This window comes from Drosophila ananassae, chromosome XL (genome assembly GCF_017639315.1).
Source record: "Drosophila ananassae strain 14024-0371.13 chromosome XL, ASM1763931v2, whole genome shotgun sequence".
Classification (NCBI taxonomy): domain Eukaryota; kingdom Metazoa; phylum Arthropoda; class Insecta; order Diptera; family Drosophilidae; genus Drosophila; species Drosophila ananassae.
Genome location: NC_057931.1, coordinates 10,402,835 through 10,423,094, shown reverse-complemented (window position 1 = coordinate 10,423,094; position 20,260 = coordinate 10,402,835). Strand labels below are relative to the sequence as shown.

Genomic DNA, 20,260 nt, shown 5'->3' with positions numbered 1-20,260 from the left:
GATATTACTGATATTAATTTTTTATTGATTTATATTTTATATAAATATTTATATTTTATAAATATGGAAGAACCTCTGTCTCCTTTCCTACTCTTTTGGCCATAAAATCTACCATTTTAGCCATAAAACCATAGCCATAAAAAAAAGAGTCTAAAACATAGAATTCCTGGGCTATTGAATTTGAAAAACAAACATCATCAAGTAGTCCCTGCCGACCCCCCCTTTCGATGGCAGTGTCAGCCTGTGTCAGTGCCCCACAATTTCTCCTCACTCCAGTTCTAGAACCTGTTCAGATCGGAGCTCCCAGCTATTTCAAATAATTCTTTCAGTTTTTTTTTCTGCAAAAAAAAAAAAATAAAAAGTTCGAAACTCAAAAAAGTAAAGTGAAAAAAAAGCGTTTAGTGACGGGAATAAATAGTGAATAGTAAAAAAAAAACAAAAAAGTGTACCGAAAGGCAGTTATAGCCGAGGAGGCACCCCCTCCCCCCTCCATATAACCCCCAGGTGAGTGTGCAACGTGTGGTATGTAGGTTAAAGGGCAGCGTTCGTTGCACTCGCAGACTGCAAGGACATCCGAACAGTCCTGCGTGGCTGAAACGGTTGGCAGGACGTGGTTTTCGGTTTGCCCTTACATAAAAGTTGACTGGGGTCGGGCCGGGGGCGGGATGGGGTTTGGAAAATGACGTCGCCGCCACCGAGCTACGAAGTCACGGACTTTGGAGTGTGCTTGAAGAGTGTGCTGAAGGGAGGGTTGGGGGGTGGGGGGGTACTCTTAGGTCCTTTGGGGCGTCTCGCCTCCTGGCATTGCATATTTATGTGCAAAGTCATCACCGAGAGAAAAGTTTTTTCAAATCTTCAGTGTTGTAAAGTTTGTATATTTTTTTTCTAGAGTGTAGTGTTGGAAAAGGGTTAAGTAAGCTGGGATTTTTGCTTCATATTTTTTTTTGACATATGATTCCAATATTTGACTTTCTTTCAGTGGATATTTGCTTTGTGAAACGAAGGTTGTTGGCACAGATTTTCAACGCCTCCCCATCAGCACTGCCTAGTAGCAAGTACTAACTTTTAATCAGAGACTACCCAGTAGGAGGGACTACCTTAAGCAAAAACTAACTAGTAGAAGGCACTAGCCTATTATCAAAAATGGATAAAGAAATGCAGGATTATGTCCAGAATTTACGCTATGCCGAGGATGAACCTCTAATCGAAAATGAACCAAACGAGAATGAACACTTTGATGGAAAAGAACTTAATTTCGATGATAAATTCCCGGGCGATAATGAAACCGTTAACAGGGATGAATACCTACCGGAACCGGAACGTGAACCCCCAGCCGAGGGCTATTACATTGGTCAAGAGGATAACAAGAGTGTTTTTGGGAATGACTCCCCATCCGGAGATGATTTCACATCCGATAATGGTACACCAAGCTGGGATAGAGTTTCGGGCTTCCGTAAACACTCATCAGAGGACGAATTCCTATCCGATGTTGAGCCTCCAGCTAACTATGAGGCTGCCAACAGGGATGATCGTGACTACGATGATGACTTCACTTCCGATAACGATTATACACCTGATGATGACCATACACCTGATGATGACTATACACCTGATGATGACCATACACCTGATGATGACTATACACCTGATGATGAAACCGTGAACGGGGATGAACTTTCCATTAAAAATGAACGCCCATACGAGAATGAATACATGTTAGATGAAGCCAAAGATCAACCCGTAGAGGATGAAACTGTAATTGAGGATGAACTTCCAGTCGTTGATGAACTTCCAGTAGTTGATGAACTTCCAGTCTTTGATGAACTTCCAGTCTTTGATAAACTCCCAGTAATTGATGAACTTCCATACGAAAATGAACTTCCATACGAGAATGAACTTCCTTACGAGAATGTACTTCCATACGAGAATGAACCTACATCCGATGATGATAATCTGGCAGACGATATAACCGTAAACGGGGATGAACTCCCCCTGGAAAAGAAACCCATAAACGGGGAAGAACTTGGTGTTCATGTCACCGATGCCTCAAGCGATGAATCTGAGATCTGTGGGACAGATGTTGTCACTAATACTGACACTAATACTGACACTAATCCTGACACTAATACAGATACTAAGACTGATAACACAGCCACTAATACAGCTACTAATCCTGTCACTAATACTGCCACTAAAAAGGCCAATTGGTTCCCCTCTCCACTACTATTCTACGGTTCCTCTGAACATGATCAAGAAGATAAACCGAAGCTGTCCACGACTCTACGCCGTACTGGGAGGACTTTGAATTTTCTTGTACCGGGCGTGGCCAAAAGTCTGAATGAACTGTCCACCAATAGCAGAACTCGTCCCACATTGCTGTTCAAGATACTGCTGTTCCTCTCCCTGGTCTGGCTGCCTCTGTCCATGGAAATGGGTCCGATATTCGAGTTTCCCATCAACTGGAAACAGACATCGACCTTCCATTTCATGAAACGCCGTGTCATAGCACTGAGCTGGCAGTCCAACTTCTATCATATCCTGATCCGATCCATCCTGGCAGCTATCCTGCCCATGTTCGCCATTATGAAGATGCTGTCACCGGTATATAATGGCATTAAGATTCCCCGTTCCGATGGCACTCTCATGGTGGTACACGTCAATACCAATGTCTACTCGATCTGCATGATCCCGTACATGCGTCGTGTGATTGGGGACTTCTTCCGATACGTAAGAGACAATTGTATCGCATACAACTATCTCGTGTTGGAAACTACCCAGTCATACCACTATCTCAGATGCGTCATCTTCCTCACGGTCCTGTTGCAAGTGATCTTCATCGTAGAATTGGGCTTTTCGATGTACCAGGGACTTAGATGTATCTTACGGGCATATAGAATCTATTGCAAGGTGGAGGGACGTGATCCCAGGAAGATTATGCATTTTGAAAATGTGAGTATTATATTTAACATAAATATTATATATATTTTATCTTTTAATTATTTAGGATGGCCATAAGTTCTTGAAATTTTATGAACCCTCTGAGGCGACAAAAGCGATTTATATAGGACTTGCGGCCCATATCGATAAGTTTTTTAAAGAAAAGGAGCAAAAAGAAAATCAAGAAACATCAATCTAATTACATAAATATTTTCGGTGAGTTTAAATATCAGTTTTTAAATTAAAATTATAAACCCCGCCAAATCCTGGTGGATTTCTTAACTTAAAGCTTTCTCCATTAACCGAACCAACATATAAAACCTCTTTAAAAAATATATATATTTTTTGTAACTTACCCCTTAGTTTTCTCGCTATTGTTACTGCCAATCTTGAATCTGTCTTTAGTTCGAACTTTTTTATTTGCTGTCGGGTTTATAGTCGATCTTCTGTCAGCTATATCCGATCGATTGAAAATGTCTGAAACAAAGCTGTCAATATTCTTATTGACACTTTGACCTTTTAAATGCACAAATTGTTGGTGGCTGTAATAGAAAACAAAAAAAATTTGATTAATTTTAATTATAGTTTAATTTTAATTTAAGAATTAAATAATTATTAGTAGCTTAGGTTTGCGTCTTGACTTAATCCGAGAGATTGCTTTCCACCCAAAAGCTACACACAGATGGCGCCACTTTATAGTTAACTTGTATGGTACCTTTTTAAGAGCATAGATGGCGCTAGCTTAAGAGTATTCGCTCTTAGGTTAGTTCTCTTCAAAGAGAGAGTTCCACTCTCCCTGGCTCTCTTTAGCAGCACTCTTATGGTGAGTGGCGACTCTCTTTCGCCTGCATTTTGTGTGTCAAACTGTTTCAATAACCCCGACGCGCCAATGTGCAACAGAAGAAGCAGAAGCAGAAAGCAGCGCTGCTTACAGCGCTGTGGCAGCGAAAGGTCAACAAAGTACGTTTCATGGACACCGCGTCTTCCTCTTCCTAGATTTGATTATGTTGCGTTTGTTTTTGTTTTTGTTATTTGTTGTTCTTGGTGTTTGTGTTTGGTTTTCGTTAGTCATGGAATGTCATACTTTGTTGTTGTTGTTGGTATTTTTTGTTTTTGTTTTGTTATTGTAGTTGCACCACCGCCCACTTGTACATCCTTTCCACCCACTCTTGTGGCAACGACCCCGCCCCACTATTGCCCCTTATATTTTTCTTTTTTTTCCCACCACACGGGTCATTGCTTTCTATCGCTCTCTTTCCCCATCTCTCTCTCTCTCTCTCTCTCTCTCTCTCCACATCTCGCTCTCTTCGTTGCAACTGCAAAAATGCGGAAGAATATGTAACGCAATGCAGAGAGGAGGGTCCAATAGGAAAAAGAAGAAGCAGTAGCCAGAAGTAGCAAAATAAAAATAAAAACAAAAACAAAACAACAAAATTAACTGCAAAGTCTGGCGATCGCAGACGGAATGAAAAAAAAAAATTGAAAAAATATTAGGTAGATGGTAGGGGGAAAAAAAGAAAGGGGGAGTGAAAGAGGGAGCAAGACAGATTAGCAGATTTCCAGCTAAAAGGGGGCAGAAGCAGAGCAGCTGCATTGCAGATTCAGTTACAAGATACTTTTCAACTTGCCACAATTTGTGGAACAGAAGCAGAACCTACCTCACTTTTAGAGTGTTTGGGGAACAAATTAAATAAAAATTACATGATTATGAATTAATTGATTAAAAAATATTAAAACTAGTTCATATATTAAACCCTTAAACCCAATTTAAATTAATAACAATTTACGACCTTATTCTCAATTCAATGACAAAAAAAAAGAAAATCAAATAGAAATATTATGGGATTATTATTTTAAGAAATTTATAAAACTATATAATAGAAACTATTTTTATATTATATTATAAAACTTAAATGAAGTAATTATTCTAGTATCTTATGGATTTCTTGTAAAATAAAACTATTAAAAATGTAATTGTTTTACAAGTAGTTTGTATTTATAGTAATTAATAATAGTAACTTTCAAAATCTGTGGATTATATAATACACAATCCAAATACTACATCATATACTATAGCTCTCAGGATCCTATAGAACTAAACTCTATAGTTTTCTTTGTAACTTTCATCTTAAAGCTAAAATAGCCCTAAAATGCATTTTAAATTGTATCTCAAATATTATATTATTAATATTATTAGCCCTGCAATTACTGAAAACCACCTTTTAAACCCTCATTCGATTATATTTCATAAATTCCACAACTTTAATGCATTTTCTCTCTGATGGTCGTTTAAAAAGTCATGTTTGTAAGCCCTGCTAATTAAAACCGCCCCAACAACAGTTGGCCGAGGGCAGGTTCATCCTGTGGGCCATGTCAATAACACCCCCCCACCCAGTCTACCCAGTCTACCATCAGCCCCACACCACCCCCTGGTCTATGGGGAAACATTTCCTCCAAAAACACTAGCAGCACTGGCAACTGGCAGCAAAAGCCAAAGACTGCCATGCAAATAAAAATAGATTTTTCTCGGTATATAGGATAACGACCACCAACGACCCCAAAGTTGGGGCTGCGCTGGCAGCGACGCTAGCTACTACAGCTGACGCTGACTCCGACGCTGACGTTGACGTTGACGTTCTCGGGCAACGACCGGCAAAAAACAAACGCATTCAAAGTTTGCCTACCCCCAGTGGTATTTTTTCTCTTTGACTTAAATAGGGTAGTCCCTAGGTTATTAAAAATAATAAATAAATATTGTAAAAAAAAAAAAATATTGAAATAAAAATAAAAAATATATATATATGATAAGTTAAATAATTGATTTATTAAATTATATATATGTATATAATTTGTAAAATTAATAACTCATTTCTAATATAAGCACCACCCTAATGTTAAACTTCCCTTCCGTGTTTGCCAAAGAGAGTAACAGAAAGTAAAAGAGAGAGAGAGAGAGTTGGCTGCCTGCTCTTTAGGTCCTACAACACACACACAAACGCACACTTGCACAACTTTAGCTGTAGGGTTGCTGACCTCTTCTCAGGGTCGCCGAAGGTTGTTGAACTCGCTACCTATCTCGCTCGCACCCTCTCGTCCCTGTTCTTTCCCGCTGTAGGGCCCTGGCCCTTGTCTGTTGACGAGGGTCGCCTATACTGCTCCTGTTCTCGGTCCCCTCCCCTCCCCTCCCACCCGTTCGATGTCCTTCCTGGCTGCCAGCCGTCGTTCTCTGCTGCCCCCCTCCCCCTCCCATCCCTTGGATGCGGTTCGAAATGTGTGCTGGTCGTTGGCCTTTCGCTTAGCTCATGCTGGCCTGCTCCCTCTCGTTCTTTCGTGACGTAATGTGGCAACAGGGCATTCCCGATTGCCGTTTCCTTTTTGCACCTCTGCTACCCCCACTCCCTCAAGGGTTGCCAACCACCTTTTTTTTTTTGTTTTGAGTTCTTACAGGGGAATTGGGTTTTTTTTTTACATTTATTGGGATTATGATGTTGGAAAGAATTGTAATTTAGGAGAATTTAAAAAAAAAAAGAATATTATTAATAAATATTTAATAATTTTTTTTTTGTAGCATACTTTTTATAGTATTAGTATATAGTAATATTCTCTTAAAAATAATTTATTTAAATAACTGAAATTATTTGTTTCCTGTGTAGTTCTCTCTTTTGTATTCCCATTTAGAATTTTTTTTAATATTTTTTTTTTTTTAGCGAAAGCAAATGTAGGGCTGCTACTTCTGCCGTTGATGCACACTGTCTGTGTTCATGTCTGTGCTTGTGTATTGGTGCATAGTTCAACATTGTCTGAGGTTAGGGTTGAATGCTCGACCGGTCGGTCAGCCCTGCTTTTCTGCTTTTTCCACCCCTCCCTCCAGATATGGCAAACTATGCAACTGCAACCCAATCCAGTGCACCATCCAGTGTATCTGAATGCAGTCTGCAATGCATACACACATACTTGTAAAAAATTATCCACATTCATATGCGAAATATTAAAAATTTCAATTAAATTGAGCCTAGTTTTGGATTTGGTTCTATTTAAAGAGAATGGGGAGTAAGAGAGACAATAGATACCCGTTACTTCGCTAGCACTTGTAAAGAGAGAGAGCAACGACAATTTTTGTTGCCTACTTAGTGGCTGAAGTTACAATTTTGTTTCTTATTCCTTTCTTCGCCCAAATTCTATGAAAACTCACTCAAGTACTTAATATTTTTCGGTTTAATCTCTCTAGGCAACAAAACTTGGCCTGTCTGCTTACCCCACCCCCATTTCTCCTTAGTACTCCCTCCCTTTCTTTGACTTTTTTTTTCTGTTCTGCCTGTTTATCAGTCGAATGATTGGCGCGTGGTTAGCTTTTATCGGTCATTCGCCTTCTTCGGCAAGTGCGGGAGGGAGATAGGGCTATAGTGGGAGTGGGGAGGAGAAGTGGGAGGAGAATCTAGGAGAGTGCGAGTGCGTAGCGGTCAGCAATGCGTCACGTTGCTTGGGGGGGGGGGCTATCAATCACAAGAGAGAAAGAGAGAAGGAGGAGGTGGTGGTGGAGAGGTGGAGAGAGAGAGAGTGGTGGCGGAAGGGGGGCGGCGAGTGGGAGAGAATAAGAAGGAAAAAGCCATGACCGTGAAGTTTAACGCCCTCCGGGCAATGTTAACGTCAGCGTCGCAGCTGGTGGCTCTGCTTTCTGCTTCTGCCGCTGATGCTTTTTCCCTCTTCCTCTTTCTCTTTTTTTTTGCCACAATCTGTAAGATACAATCCACAGCAACACCTTACATGTAATATTTAGCCAAAAATTATATATTTTTTAAATATTTTACATGAAATTTTGAATTTCTTTTCGTGAATATTCCAACACGGAAGCCAAAAAATGTATTTTCTTTGACAGGCGGCCAATGCCCACCACCCACCACCACCCCCTCTTTGTCAGCGTCTTTGTCTTGGCAGGCTGCGTCAGCATCGACGTCAACGTCAGCGTCGGCCGCGCTGTTGTCGTTTTTGTGGTTTGACATTGAACTCGAAATTGATGCGCGCCGCTGAGCAAATGCGTTGGCCGTCCCTCTCCATCCCCCCCGCTACCCACTCGCCACCAACCGACCAACCAACCACCCACCCACCTACCTACCTACCCGGCCATCTATAGTGCGCACCCATCTCTCTCGCACACGCTCCATCTTATTAGCAATTTCGCTCCGGCACCTTTTTTTTCTGTTTTCCGTTCATTTGCTTTTATTTCATTTTTTTTGGAGGGCAAGTTCACTGAACTTTCGCATAGAAAGCGCCGCAACAGAAATCTCTTTTTTTTTCCTCTCTTGCCGAAATCTAGGTGTTTGTATGTGTGTGTGTGTGTGTGTGTGTGTGTGAGTGTGGGGAGAGGTAAGATAGTGTGTGGGATAGTAAGAGTAACTGAACAATTAGCAAGTTGAAGCTACAAAACTACTGATTACCGGTAATCAATGAAATAAGCTATTACCTTTCTATTTACAGATTCTTTATTTATTATTTTTATGGTTTATTACTTTCAACTCTACCAAGAAAAATTATATTGGCATTACATGGTAAGTTTTTCTTTTAAATAAATTTAATTAATAATCAAAATAATTTATTATATTTTAGGAATTACACATATTTGAGATTTAGTCTGTGGTTAAGTGCGAACAACTCTTAAATTTTAAGTAATTAACTTTGATGGTAGAAACCGGATATTGATTACATTTATAAAGAAATTCTACTTTAATATATATATTACATATTTTACAGGTAAGTAGTTCAATTTTCTGTACTTTTTAATACAAATTTAAAGCCAAAAAGCAGAAATGAAAACAGAAACCCCCTATTTATGAGTTATCCTACAAAGAATAAAAGATATATTAACTTTATGAATAGATTCTCTACTAAAACTATCTTTGGCGCAAGATACCAGATACTTATGATAGATACCCTACTGGAAATTGGCAAATCCCTTCCAAATTCAAGTTTTCAATATTATTTTTAACATAATTCATATACTTAATACATAAAAATAAGAATTATTTCATTGGTAAGTACTTGAATCCAATTTCAACTGAAAGTTGACATTTTTTTTCAAAGTTGGCAGGAATATCACCTGAAATCACCTGAAAGATAAGGCCAAGAAAGAGGCGTATAACGGAAGAAGTGCGTGTACAGTGTACACCTTACTTATATGCTCCATATATGTGAGCTTGTATGCAAAAACAAAATTAAGTTCATAAGCGACTAAATAAATGCCAACAATGGAAAAGCTCAAGAGCAGCAGCAGCAGAACACCAACAACAACAGCAACAACAACAAAGGCAACCAATTTTATGAAAGTCACAGTCAAGGTCAACATGCGTGCAAAGCGAGAAAGAGAGAGAGAGAGCGACTGGTGTGTGCTGGCTGGCTGAAAGAAAGAAAGAACCGCAGATCTGTTTTGTACGCTAGGGTGGACCAAGACTACATAAAAGATACAATCTGTCTGTAACATTGTAATAAAAATTTTTGTTTTTGTTTTTTTTCGGCCAACAATGCGTATGAGTAATTTTTTTTCATAATTTGAATTTTTGATCCACCCATAACTCTCTCTGTGCTTATTTATTATCTATGATAAGCTCACAAAGAATTTAATACTTGCTTGCTTGGCAGCAGAGAGAGGGGAGAGGAGGGCGGTGGTGGGGGCTATTGGCAAGAGTGGGTGCGGCAACAGCGATCAACAAGGAAGTGGCTTACAGCCATCGGAGAGCACACGAGCAAGGAGCAAAGAAGAAAAAAAAAAAATAAAGCAAACGGCAAAATCACCGGGCAAACAAATGAAATCAAATCAAAAGTAATTTCGTTGGGGCCGTAAAAAAAAAAAAAGAAAAAAATGACTCACTTGATCCCCACTGCACACACACACACAAGCACACTCTCACACAGATACAGTGGCTCTCTCGCACAAAAGGAAAACAAATGGCTAGGTCGGTCGTTCACCTGCCTTTAGCCTGTGCGAGAGAGTCCCCCCAAAAGAGAAGAAAGTTCCATGTATGTGTGTGTGTGTGGTTGTGGGAACCGGCCGGCTCTCGCTCTTCGTGGAGGCTCTCTCTTACGCTGGAGTATTTCATAACGCTTCTGGTTTAAGTTGTTATTGTTGTTGTTGTTGTTGTTGCTGCTGTTGTAATTCGTGTCAATGTTCTATCGGCGTCGCCGTCGTTATTGTGTTGTTGCTTTCGCTCTTGTTTAGGGTTTAATGACATTGCCGGTTCTTCGTTGTTTTTCCTTGTTTTTTTTTTTTTTTTTGCTTTTTTTCTTTATTATTTTTATTTTTATTCTTTTGCCCGCTGTGGCTTGTTTATTTATTCTTGCAACTACTCCTCCAGCAACAGCAACAGAAACAGAAACAATAACAACAACAAACAGGGAAGCTAAAGCAGAAGCAGCAACTCCAATCTCAACTTTACGCCCAGACAGTGCCGACTGTACAGTGAATACAAATAACAGAACCAGGCGACCAAAGAAAGCAAAGCAAACAGCTTTTCAGAAAAATATATATATTTTTTTTAAACTACTAAAATAAATAGTATTTTTTAGACATTTTATTCCTTTTTATAAAAATAAACTGCAATAATATTTTATGACTTGCACCTTTTTTCTTGCAAATTATGAAACCTAAACGCTTTATTGATTATCATTTAATTGCGTTCCTCGCATAACCCATTTAGTATTCAGCATTTAGCATTTAACTTGGCTGACTCACGTCATGACACGTAAACGTAATTGACACACGTGTGGGGTGTACTGACTGCTCCAACTTTCTGCTGTGCTGTATTTTTACTTTTCAGTTGTTTTTGTTTTTGTTTTTGTTTTTGCTACGGGGCTGGCTTCGCTTCCTCTGTCTCTGCCTCTGCCTCTGCCACTGTCGCAGCGCAGCTCTGAGGTTTTGTATCTTTGGGATTTTTTTTTCTGTTTTTTTTTTTTTTTTTTTGCTTTTGTTTTAGAGCGCTCACAAATGTGTGTTAGTTGCCGGTCATTCACACCGAACGTGCCCTTTTGGAGAGCAATGCGCTTGAAGCTCTCTTGGAGCTCGCTCTCCCCCAGGTTGTTGCTCTCTCTCTATCTCGCTCTCTTACGTTTTGGGGGCTCTCTCTGTATATCTGTGTGGCCAATGTTTTGTGTGTTAGTGTGTGTGTGTGTGTGAGTGTGGAGTTTTTGTGGAGAAACTTCAACTTAAACTTGAGGTTTAAGGTTTTGGAGTTTTATTTTATGATTTAATAAAAATATCTTAAGTTTCATTTCAAAAATATTCTTTATTTTTTATTAAATTTTTTTTTTTTCCTTTAAATAAAGATTAATGATCCGAAAGCCATCCTTTTTTCAAAATTGACGTCATTATTGGATTGGATTACGCAATTCCGGCAAACATCATCGCAAAACTGACTAATTTAACCATATCTCTGCGAAAGAGCAAAAAGAAAGAGCAAACACTAGGAAATAGGGGAGGGGGAGGGGGAGTGGGGAAAGCATTGGCAAAAACATGACAAGTGGGAGGTGCTCAAAAGGGGGTGGGAGAAATGGAGAGAAATGGTGAAATGGGGGGCAACAGGGCTTGTGGAATGGTAATGAGAATAGTGTAAAAGTAAAAGGTCATTGAACGAACATCGTACCTATTTCTGCACACACACACACATGTAGGTGTAGTGTATCTGTGTGATAGATGTTGTTGTGGGCGAATTGTTATTACTATTCACCAGTTACAACCAAAAAAAAAAATTACAAAAAACCAAACAAATTAAAAGAGAAACCTCAAATGGTTCATATACAAATATAGCGAATAAATAAATTCTCTTTTTTTATAAAATATAATATAATTAAATAAATAAATATATAATAAAATTTAAAAAACAAAAATAAAATATTATAACATAATACATAAAATAGTCAAAGTTTAAGCCATATTAACCATACCATTTTAGCCAAGTTAATGGACTTTTGGAAAGAGTATGCCAAGCTGGTAATGGCTTTTTGTATTCCGCACTCGAATGGCTTGGAGAAATTGAGGAAATGTTGCTGGCCCAAAGTGAAATGGCCAAGAGAGGCCAAAGCCATTTTGGCCAAGATCAGATCATATCTTTTGCATTCCTCGGCGTTTATCCGATTACTCTCTCACAGCCAAAACTGTATCTGACGGATCGTCATAGGAAACATCAACTTCAAAGATGATCTCTTATTTTTTTTGGCCCAAAAAAGGGTCCAAAGGCCATTGCGTGATCACATTTCTTTGTTATTTTGGCGAAAGAAAGCGGCTCCAAAAAATTGCAAAAGTCGCAAAAAAAAAAACACAAAGAAGAAGCCTAAGACAGAGACAGATACAAAGAGAGAGTGAGAGACAACAAAAGTGCCAACCTGGCTAAAATAAAAAAAAATAAAGGTGATTGCATCGGACCTGAATGCAAATCCAACCGATATCCAACCGAAAAGGTGTCCAATTGTGACCAGTTCTGGATGAATCACCCGCCGATATTGGGAAAGTGCACTCCACGCGGAAGTCGCCGCTCGAAATTCCAACGAATCGAAAGCCAGGTAGCCGGCCAGCCAGGTACCTCTGTTTCGCAACAGTGACACCTCGGCGCCAATTAAAAACACATTCTGGCCTCACAAATGTTCCTCTACTCGCTAAGCTCCTCAATTTTTCAGTTGAATAGACAAATTGCCAAAAAGATGGCTGCCTTCGACATGTCCACGGTAATTGTTCTCATTTCCACACTCTTCGTCCGATTCTTGAAGGGATTACCTAGGAAGAATCGTAGATCGATTCCCCATCGATCTGCATTTAAATCTGAAACTTTTTAAATTTTTTTTAACATTTTCCTGGGGAGACCCCTTCAAAAAGCGGGTTTCCGGGATATGGCCCCCTGGGAAGGCCATATCTCGGCCAATTCTTATCCGATTCTTAAAAGGAATACCTTTATCGATTTCTGGATCGATTCCCCATCGATCTGCATCAAAACCTGGGAACAAAATATTTTTTCAATTTTTTTCATCATTTTCCTGGGGAGACCCCTTCAAAATGTGGGTTTTGGACCTGGAGCCTCTTGGGAAGGCTATATCTCGGCCAATTCTCATCCGATTCTAGCGAGGAATACCTTAATCGATTTGTGGATCGATTCCCCGTCGATCTGCATCAAAACCTGGGAACGAAATATTTTTTCAATTTTTTTCAACATTTTCCTGGGGAGACCCCTTCAAAATGTGGGTTTTCGGGATAAGGCCCCCTGGGAAGGCTATATCTCGGCCAATTCTCATCCGATTCTTGCGGGAAATACCTTAATCGATTTCTGGATCGATTCCCCATCGATCTGCATCAAAACCTGGGAACAAAATATTTTTCCAATTTTTTTCAACATTTTCCTGGGGAGACCCCTTCAAAATGTGGGTTTTGGACCTGGAGCCTCTTGGGAAGGCTATATCTCGGCCAATTCTTATCCGATTCCTAAAAGGAATACCTTTATCGATTTCTGGATCGATTCCCCATCGATCTGCATCAAAACCTGGGAACAAAATATTTTTTCAATTTTTTTCAACATTTTCCTGGGCAGACCCCTGCAAAATCTTTGATTTCCCTTTACGACTCCTGCCGATGTCTATATCTCTGGCGATTCTCATCCGATTTTGAAAAGGAATACCTTAAAAGATTGTGCCGATTCTCATGCAAAATACATATGTGAAACAATCGTAGGGAATACAATACCAGAAACTGCCCTCCCTCCTAATGAATAAAAACACAATCAATCCCGAAGAACATAATTAGTAATCATGACTAAGGGATACAAAAGAAAAGTAAAGAAAAGCGCGCCCCACAGAGCGAGATAGGACTAGTGGGAGCGGGAGAGAACAATGGGGGGAGCAATGGGGGGAGCGATAGGGAGACAATAAGAACTTTATCGAGGCACTGACCCTATGTTTTTCCACATACAATTACGTGGAAATGTCACTGTGTGTGTGAGTGTGTGTGGAGTGTCATTTGTACCCTGTGGCCCCTGGCCCCCCTGACTCCACTGTACCACCCCCAACTGGCAACTACGAGGCACAATATTGTCAGAGCTATCAAATAGCCAGAAGAAGAAGAAAAAAGTACAAAAGCCAACTAGAGATAAGGAAGAATTCCAGTCAGAAGCCAAGATTCGATTGGGATCAAGTCACTAGAGATGGGGCCATTCAACTTTCGATAAATTATCGATAAAAAGCCAACTAAAGATAAGGAAGAATTCCAGTCAGAAGCCAAGATTCGATTGGGATCAAGTCACTAGAGATGGGGCCATTCAACTCTCGATAAATTATCGATAACTATCGAAGAGTCACAAATAAATATTAAAAAGAAATCTGATAAGGTGCTCTGTACAGGTGTGTTTATTAGACTTCTCAGGTGTATTTCTCCCACCTGTCTGCCTATCGCCCCTCTCCCAGCTCCAGGCTCCTCTATCTCCCTCCTCCTCCCCCCCACCCCTCTAAATAAACTTCAAGTTCATTGGCATTTTGATTTAAAATGCAAGGCAACAACAAAATGGAAACAAAAGCGATAACAGCCATAAGTTGCAATAAATACTTACAATAGCTGAGAATAATTTATATAAAAATAAATTTACTTTTTAGCCATAAAAAAAACTGATTATTTTATATAATATTTGTGCGTGTTTTCTTCTTCTACTTCTACTCCCATGAGTTCACCTCCTCTATCGCCCCCCCCCAACCCCTACGGAGTCCGGACAGTTGCCATCTCTTTCTGGCATTTGGGTATCATGTAAAACGGGGGTTACATGACATTGAAACGAAATTTGAAGGTTTCCACAAAACGTTTTTGTGTCTCTGGGCTCTGGGCTCTGGACTCAGGGTGAAGTGGTTGGTTCTGGTTCTGGTTTCTGCAAAAATACCTACCTTCCCGAAAAATATATATGTAAAGGAAAACAAAAATGGAAAAAAGATGACGGAAGGGGCAAAAAAAAAAAAAAGGTAGAGAGTCAAGGGTTCAAAATCCGATTCGGATTCAGGTTCAGATTCCTCTTCCTTGTTCTGGTCCTGGTCCTGGGCCTGGGTATGTAATGTAATGGCGAAAATGTACACAAAAATTGTTGTTGGAATCTCTCTGACGCCCTTGTCACTACATTTTTGGTCATTGGCCTCACCAATACATACATAAAGTCTACACACAGATACTCCACACATGGACACACACACACACACACATACGCATACATCCATAGCCATTTTGGGACTTGGTAACAAGCAGTCGTAATGCAAAGTAGAAGCAAAAACAAAACAATGCCCAGACCTTAACCTCCCTTTGGCTCCCCAACCCCCTCCTCTCCTCCCTCTTGTTATCGTGCGTTTGCCAACCCACCCGCTACTCACACACACACACACACACACACACATCACATCAGCAATCAGGAAGAAGAAACCAGGCAATAAAGTTATAGGCCCACCAGCTTTGGTCGCACTTTTAATGCCCTACACTGGGAGAATATATAATATTTTTGATTTAAAAAAACAAAATACAAAATAGTTAAGATTAAAAAAATCTAAATAAAAATAAATACAAAATATTAATAATTTATATAATTTATTTATAATCCAATTTCAGTCGAAAATCAAGCTATTATAGGCTGGTTATTGACTTTGAGGTCAAGTTTCTTGGCCCCAACAACCAAATTGGCCAACAAAAACAAATATTACTTATATCCAAACAATTGTTACGATTTTATTTACAGTTAGGTGATCAAGTTACGCGACATATCGATAAATAGGGCTTAGATTTCTTCCAGGGAATTGATTGGAAATTAAGTAATATTTATTTTTTTCATTTAGAGAAGAGGAATTCCAAAGGGCTCTAGTTAGTTAATATCTTAAAATTATAATACATAATATTATGAAATATAAATCTATTAATAATAAATGAATTTTTGTTATTTTTTGTGTAGTCATCGACATTCAGCATCAACAATTGTTTATCAATGTGTAAATAAACGTATATGTATTGTATCTGTGTGTGTGTGTGTGTGTGTTTGTATCTGTGTGTGCGTTTCGTTCCCAAAAATTTCAATAGCAAAGGTCGATGAACTCGACCAAAAGAGAAAGAGAACGAGAAAGGCCCCAGAGAGAGCTCAACCAAAAGAGAGTATTAGCTCTCTCTTCTTGCTTTATTTTCTTTCCGTGTGTGTGTGTTGTTTTTTTTGTTTTTTGAATTTGCGCGCGCTTCCTCGTTGCGTTTCATTCATAAACAGAGAGCGCCGAACTCCACCACAGAGAGCGAAAGAGCAAGAGAGAGAGAGAAACCCAAACTCCGGGCCAGGCCAACGAACCGGGCTCTGACATGTGCTTCTTCAGCTCCTCCAGCTGCTTCTGCCCCACGCCCCACTCCGCCCCACGCCGCCCCAACTTTAAGGCGGGGTGACTAAGCGCGCCCTCTTGAACTCCTAAACTTAACCCAACTTTACTGCTCCACCCTCCCCCCACCATCCGCCCCCCCCCCCCCCCAGATGCGGAATTCCACATGCCACATGCAACCCAATGGGGCCAATTATAATGCCATCATTGGGATTATTGGGAGGCGAGCGCTTATTAAAGTGGACGAAAATCTGGGGAATGAACTCTGCAATTATTTTGTAAGGAATTCCTCAACATGGTCATCATATTCTCAACATATTCTACCTTCTTTCTAATCATTGAAGATTTTTTAAAGGATTTTCGAATATTTTAAAGATTTTTAAAGGGTTTTTTAATGTAATTTAATCAAATTTCTTATCATAGATAATTTTTTTTTAACTTCTCAAAAATCTCACTTTTTCTGTTTTCTAAATTCTCAAGATTTTAAAAGTTTTTGAAAATAATTTTGATCGTTAAGTTCTTATTTTTTTTCTATTTATTTTCTTTACATTTTTACAAATTACTTTTTAAATAAAAAGTTTATAAACTTTATAATGTAATGTTTTTAGTTATTTTTTTTTATAGAAATCCAAAGAGTCATTTAGAAACAAAATTTTATTCTTCTGAAGAATTCTTCTTTCGAATTAAATGTTTTTTTCTAAAATAATCATCTTAGTTCCCTTTAAAAATACATCAAAATTCTTGATTAAAATAAGCTTTTATAAATTGAATAGTTTTTTTTTAATAATTTCTAGACTAGAATATAATTAAATACTAAAAAGTATTTAAAGTTTGCAGATAATCGGAGAAAAAATCTGATAGATACAATCCTAATCTCTAATCCTTGACTAATTTTGAGCCCGGCTTAAAAATAAAGAAATAATTCCTAGATATAATATTAAAATTAAAAAAAAAAAATCAATACTAACTTGAATTTTTTCCGTTGCAGCGGTGGCATCTTTATGGCATTCGGCTGGCGCTTATTATTTTAAGGGCCAGGCTTTAGCGAATACCGTAGATGGTGCAGTGGGGGGTGCGGGCGGTTGGGGGGAGGGGAAATCCATGCTCTGCCAACAAAAGCCAATTCTTCCAGTTCACTCTCTCAGATTACCGTTACAATTACAATTCTTCTATTTTGTTTGTTTTTTATTTTATTTTTTTTTTGTTTTGTTTTTTTTTATTTCACTTGTTTCTATTTTTGTTGCATTTGGGGTTTCATCGGTGTGGCTTTGTTTTACCGTTACAAACACCCGCAATCACACACACACACACACACATACACATACACGTGCACTGCTTGGTTATTTTCCCTTAATTTTTTAAAGCTTTTATTTTTTAGCTTTTTCTCTTTGTATTTTTTGTAAATTTTTGAATAGAGATTGGGGATTTTGGAAACAATTTTTCAAAACTTATCACTGTTTAGTGTATTTTGTTGTTGCTTTTATCGTTGTTGTTGTTGTTTTTTTAGGAAATTCAAGATAGCTGTTTTAGATACTCCATGCTTGGCTTTGAAATTTCCATTTTTTTTTTTAAATATTTTCAATATTTTTGTTGTATAAGATTTTTTGGCTAAATATTTATGCCAAAAGTTGCTGGTGAAGCGTCAGCTGCAAACAGAAAACACACACATATAAAAAAATGGCATTAAAAAATTGTGAATAGTAGATTTTTTTTGATTAAATTTTTTAATCAAAATGTCGAATGCGTTTTTGTGCTTATATATTTATATTTTTTTAAATATTTTTTAATTATTTTTGTCACATTTAAAAACACCACCCACACAAAAAATAGACGCCGGTGCACAAAACAAAAACAAAACTGTTTCAAAAAATTTTTTTTTCCAAATTTTCTTTATTTTTGGGTGCGTTTTTCGCCCAAGTTTTCCAATTCGGCACAATTTTTTTTACGGGCCACACTCGCGATCTTTTTTCGATTTTTTAGCGGCTATTGACAGGTCGAGTTTTGCCTAGTTACCGGCTTTTCCGCGAGTTTTTCCGAATTTTCAGGCCAGCGGCCGCGATGCGAACGCAGAGAACGATTTTTTTCGAAAAAAAAAATTTTGTTTTTGTTGATGCTTTTAAGCGACGTGAGCGACCGCTGCCGGCGTCGACTGAGGCAGCACTGTTAAATCGCAACGCTTTAGCAGACTTTTGTTCGCTGCCAGCGTCGACAGAGGCCGCACTGTTAGGTTACAGATACACTTAACAAGATACATTAAGAGAAAAGTTCATTCACTTGAAGTTCACGGCTCTCTTAAGCGCCAATCTAACAGAAAGAGAGCATATTTTACATTTCCGCTGAAGCGCTCTCTGTAATCATAACAGTGAGCGAGTGACTTTATGCTCTCTTAATCTGTAACCATAAAATATAAAAACAAACAATTTACCAGTCACATATTTTTTATTCTAAATAAACAAAAAAAATATATATATAATTAATTATTTAAAATAATTATTTAATTTTAATTATTTAAAAAAACTCCTAGCAGCCAATCGTATTGGCGTTGATGAACTGGACAAAGAGCTGAGGCACCTGCTCCAGGGGCGTGGGTGCTGTTTGGCTGGCCCGGCAGGTGCTGGTGATGAACTTCTGTCGCAGCCTGTTCAGCTGGAGGGCATTCATCGAGGTGGTTACCTTCACGGGACTGGAGCTGCCCGGGATGCGTAGCTGCCCGAAGGCCTTGATCTTTACGGCACCCAGTATCTCCTTGATAATCGATTGCATAATGTTGTCCAGCTCGAACAGGTAGTTGGTGGCTCCCAGAGGTGGCTACAAAAAGTATAGGTTAGTTTCAGAGACGATGAAATGCTAGAACCTCTTACATTTTGTGTGCTCTGGTTGGGCGGGAGGGGACGAGTTTCGTACAGTGACTTGTAGATGGCCTCCACATCCAGGGTGTCTTCTGGGAGGGCCACCACCAGGGGACTGTCCCAACGGTTGTTGCTCTGCGGTTCCTCGTACCTCATACACAAAGCATCGAAGATCTCACGGGTGTAAGGCACGTCCGAATTGTTCACCGGCTGTTCCGGTGTTTCTGCTTCCGGCGGCAGCTCATCCGTTGCAGTACGTTTGGTATTGAATTCCCAGGCCTGCTGTTGAGGAATGCAGCAGAATAGTGTGCATTGCGTGGTCCTGGACGCTTTCGTCATACAGTAGATTTCATAGCGATAGCCTGGAGGGGATTAGATACTTCTTTAGGCTTCCATATTATTGGGAATAGCTCATCTCTTACCTTTTATATAATTGCCAGCATCCAGGATGACCAGATCATCTTTGTTGAGGTTTCGGGAAGCCTCTGACTTTAAATCGCTGCGCACCACCTTCTCCTTTTGCGAATCCCCGGCATGGGAGTTCTTTTCAAAGAGTGCCTTGGGCACCGCTTCGTTTTCGCTGATCAGGTGAACGCGTTTCCCCTTCTCCTCGAAGTGTTCACGCAGCTGGCGGGCTCGAGTGGATTTTCCGCTGGCTGGCAGACCCGTTATCACAACAATAGGCATTGCTTTTATAGATAAATTCCAATAAATAAACAGAGTAAATAAATAGCGAGGAGCACGCTGGACCAGCAGCAGCAGTAGTGTTGGTAAAGGGTCGGATTAGGAAATTAAAGCAGTTCAAATAGTTTATTTCGTGTTGGTAAACAAAAATATATGACATTTAATTCTTTAAATATATTATTATTATCATAAATCCTTCAATTTTGGTTCATATATCACTAAACAACTTAATTGTCGTGTTTTTAAACGTTTTTTGTTTTTCCATTAGGGTTAAACATCACTTAAAACATATAAAAACTATAATTTATTATATTAAAAACTATAATAGAATAAAAATTATAATAAAATTAATATATTGTTTAAATTAATTAAACTTATGCGTAAGCTTTTATAAAGGAAAAGCTTTAAATTTCGTATTTGAAAAGTGCGCCAAAATATCTCTT

At 38.9% G+C, this 20,260-nt stretch overlaps 3 protein-coding genes across 7 annotated transcripts in view; 1 reads left to right on the top strand and 2 right to left on the bottom strand.

Moving 5' to 3' along the window:
- Window positions 1–18,439, bottom strand: part of LOC123257503 — a 34,045-nt gene extending 15,606 nt beyond the window's left edge. The window contains exons 1-3 of the mRNA XM_044716791.1: window positions 18,104–18,439; window positions 17,253–17,930; window positions 3,294–3,479 (exon numbers count right to left, since the gene is read on the bottom strand). Of these exons, the coding sequence (XP_044572726.1) occupies window positions 3,294–3,479; window positions 17,253–17,281 (215 nt within the window). The 5' untranslated portion in view covers window positions 17,282–17,930; window positions 18,104–18,439. The remainder of the gene's footprint in view (window positions 1–3,293; window positions 3,480–17,252; window positions 17,931–18,103) is intronic.
- Window positions 259–9,453, top strand: LOC6504659 (clumping factor A). 5 transcript variants are annotated; one of them, XM_044716785.1, is made up of 7 exons: window positions 259–504; window positions 980–2,949; window positions 3,005–3,153; window positions 8,413–8,483; window positions 8,542–8,685; window positions 8,812–8,965; window positions 9,016–9,453. In XM_044716785.1, exons 2-3 carry the CDS (start codon window positions 1,144–1,146, stop codon window positions 3,134–3,136), a joined length of 1,938 nt encoding a protein of 645 aa, XP_044572720.1. In that variant the 5' UTR covers window positions 259–504; window positions 980–1,143; the 3' UTR covers window positions 3,137–3,153; window positions 8,413–8,483; window positions 8,542–8,685; window positions 8,812–8,965; window positions 9,016–9,453. The 5 variants fall into 5 exon arrangements, with proteins under 5 accessions (XP_044572720.1, XP_044572722.1, XP_044572721.1 ...); XM_044716787.1 differs by having other exon boundaries at window positions 8,740–9,453; XM_044716786.1 differs by having other exon boundaries at window positions 8,542–9,453.
- Window positions 18,440–18,702: 263 nt separating the features above from the next.
- Window positions 18,703–19,962, bottom strand: LOC6504854 (protein KTI12 homolog). The gene is made up of 3 exons (XM_001966420.4): window positions 19,556–19,962; window positions 19,146–19,495; window positions 18,703–19,092 (listed from the first exon to the last, which is right to left on the bottom strand). Exons 1-3 carry the CDS (start codon window positions 19,818–19,820, stop codon window positions 18,805–18,807), a joined length of 903 nt encoding a protein of 300 aa, XP_001966456.1. The 5' UTR covers window positions 19,821–19,962; the 3' UTR covers window positions 18,703–18,804.
- Between the last annotated feature and the right edge of the window lie 298 nt (window positions 19,963–20,260).